This window comes from Oxyura jamaicensis, unplaced genomic scaffold (genome assembly GCF_011077185.1).
Source record: "Oxyura jamaicensis isolate SHBP4307 breed ruddy duck unplaced genomic scaffold, BPBGC_Ojam_1.0 oxyUn_random_OJ61558, whole genome shotgun sequence".
Taxonomy (NCBI): domain Eukaryota; kingdom Metazoa; phylum Chordata; class Aves; order Anseriformes; family Anatidae; genus Oxyura; species Oxyura jamaicensis.
Genome location: NW_023307157.1, coordinates 1 through 1,044, shown reverse-complemented (window position 1 = coordinate 1,044; position 1,044 = coordinate 1). Strand labels below are relative to the sequence as shown.

Genomic DNA, 1,044 nt, shown 5'->3' with positions numbered 1-1,044 from the left:
AACTGCCCCCTCCTGTCCCCGAGCCCCCCCCGTCCCCGTGCCCCCCCGTGCCCCAGCTGCCCCCTCCCCGCAGAACCGCACGCCGCTGATGTTCCAGCGCATGGAGCCGCCGTCCCCGACGCAGGAGGGGGGCCCGGGGCCGGACGCGGCCCCCGCAGCCGAGCCGGGTGCAGGGCTGTAAGTGCCCCCAGTGCCCCCAGTGCCCCCAGTGCCACCAGTGCCACCGGCATCCCCGTGCCTTTGTGGGGGGGGGCTGAGCCGCCTGTGCCCCCCAGGGCCACGCGCGACGGGGGCCTGAAGGAGAGCCACTCGTGGGTCACCCAGCGCGCCCAGGAGATGTTCCAGAAGACGGGGACCTGGAGCCCCGAGCGGGGGCACCCCGAGGACGTCCCCAACAGCCGCCCCAACTCCCAGGTGCGCGCCGTGCCGGGTCCCCCCCGGGTCCCCGCCGTGTCCCCAGACCCCATTCCCCATCACCCCCCCCAACTCGGTCCCTCCACCCCCATGTCCCCAGGGGTCCCCTTGTCGCCAAGGCTCCCCAGAGACCCCAAGGCTCCCCATGTCCCCAAGGGTCCCTGTCCTCAAAGCTCCCCAATGTCCCCAAGGTTCTCCAGTGACCCCAAGGTTCCCCAAGACTCCCCCGTATCCTCAAGGCCCCCAGTGTCCCCAAGGCCCCCAGTGTCCCCAAGGCTCCCCAGTGTCCCCAAGGCTCCCCAGTGTCCCCAGGGGTCCCCAATGTCCCCCTGTTCCCCAGGGTCCCCTGTTCCCAACGGTCCCCAAGTGTCCCCAATATCTCCCCATGCCCCCAAGGGTCCCCAATGTCCCCGACATCCCCCCATCTCCCCCTGCCCCCAAACGTCCCCAGTGTCCCCAACGTCCCCACGTGCCCGTCCCCGCAGGCGGTGGAGCTGCGCGAGATGGCGCGGGACGGCTCGGACGGCGAGTACCTGCCCGTGGAGGGCCACGGCCGCGCCGCCTCCATGCCGCGCCTGCCCGCCGACAACCAGGTGAGGGCCGGGGGGGGACACACGTGGCCGGGGGGGG

General features: G+C 72.9%; 1 protein-coding gene across 1 annotated transcript; it reads left to right on the top strand.

The window, feature by feature from the left end:
- Nucleotides 1–30: 30 nt before the first annotated feature.
- LOC118158930 (voltage-dependent P/Q-type calcium channel subunit alpha-1A-like) lies at nucleotides 31–1,030 on the top strand (the record flags this gene model as incomplete). Its single annotated transcript, XM_035313592.1, has 3 exons — nucleotides 31–177; nucleotides 276–414; nucleotides 900–1,030. Coding segments are annotated over exons 1-3 (359 nt in total), but the record flags the coding sequence as incomplete, so codon positions are not given.
- Between the last annotated feature and the right edge of the window lie 14 nt (nucleotides 1,031–1,044).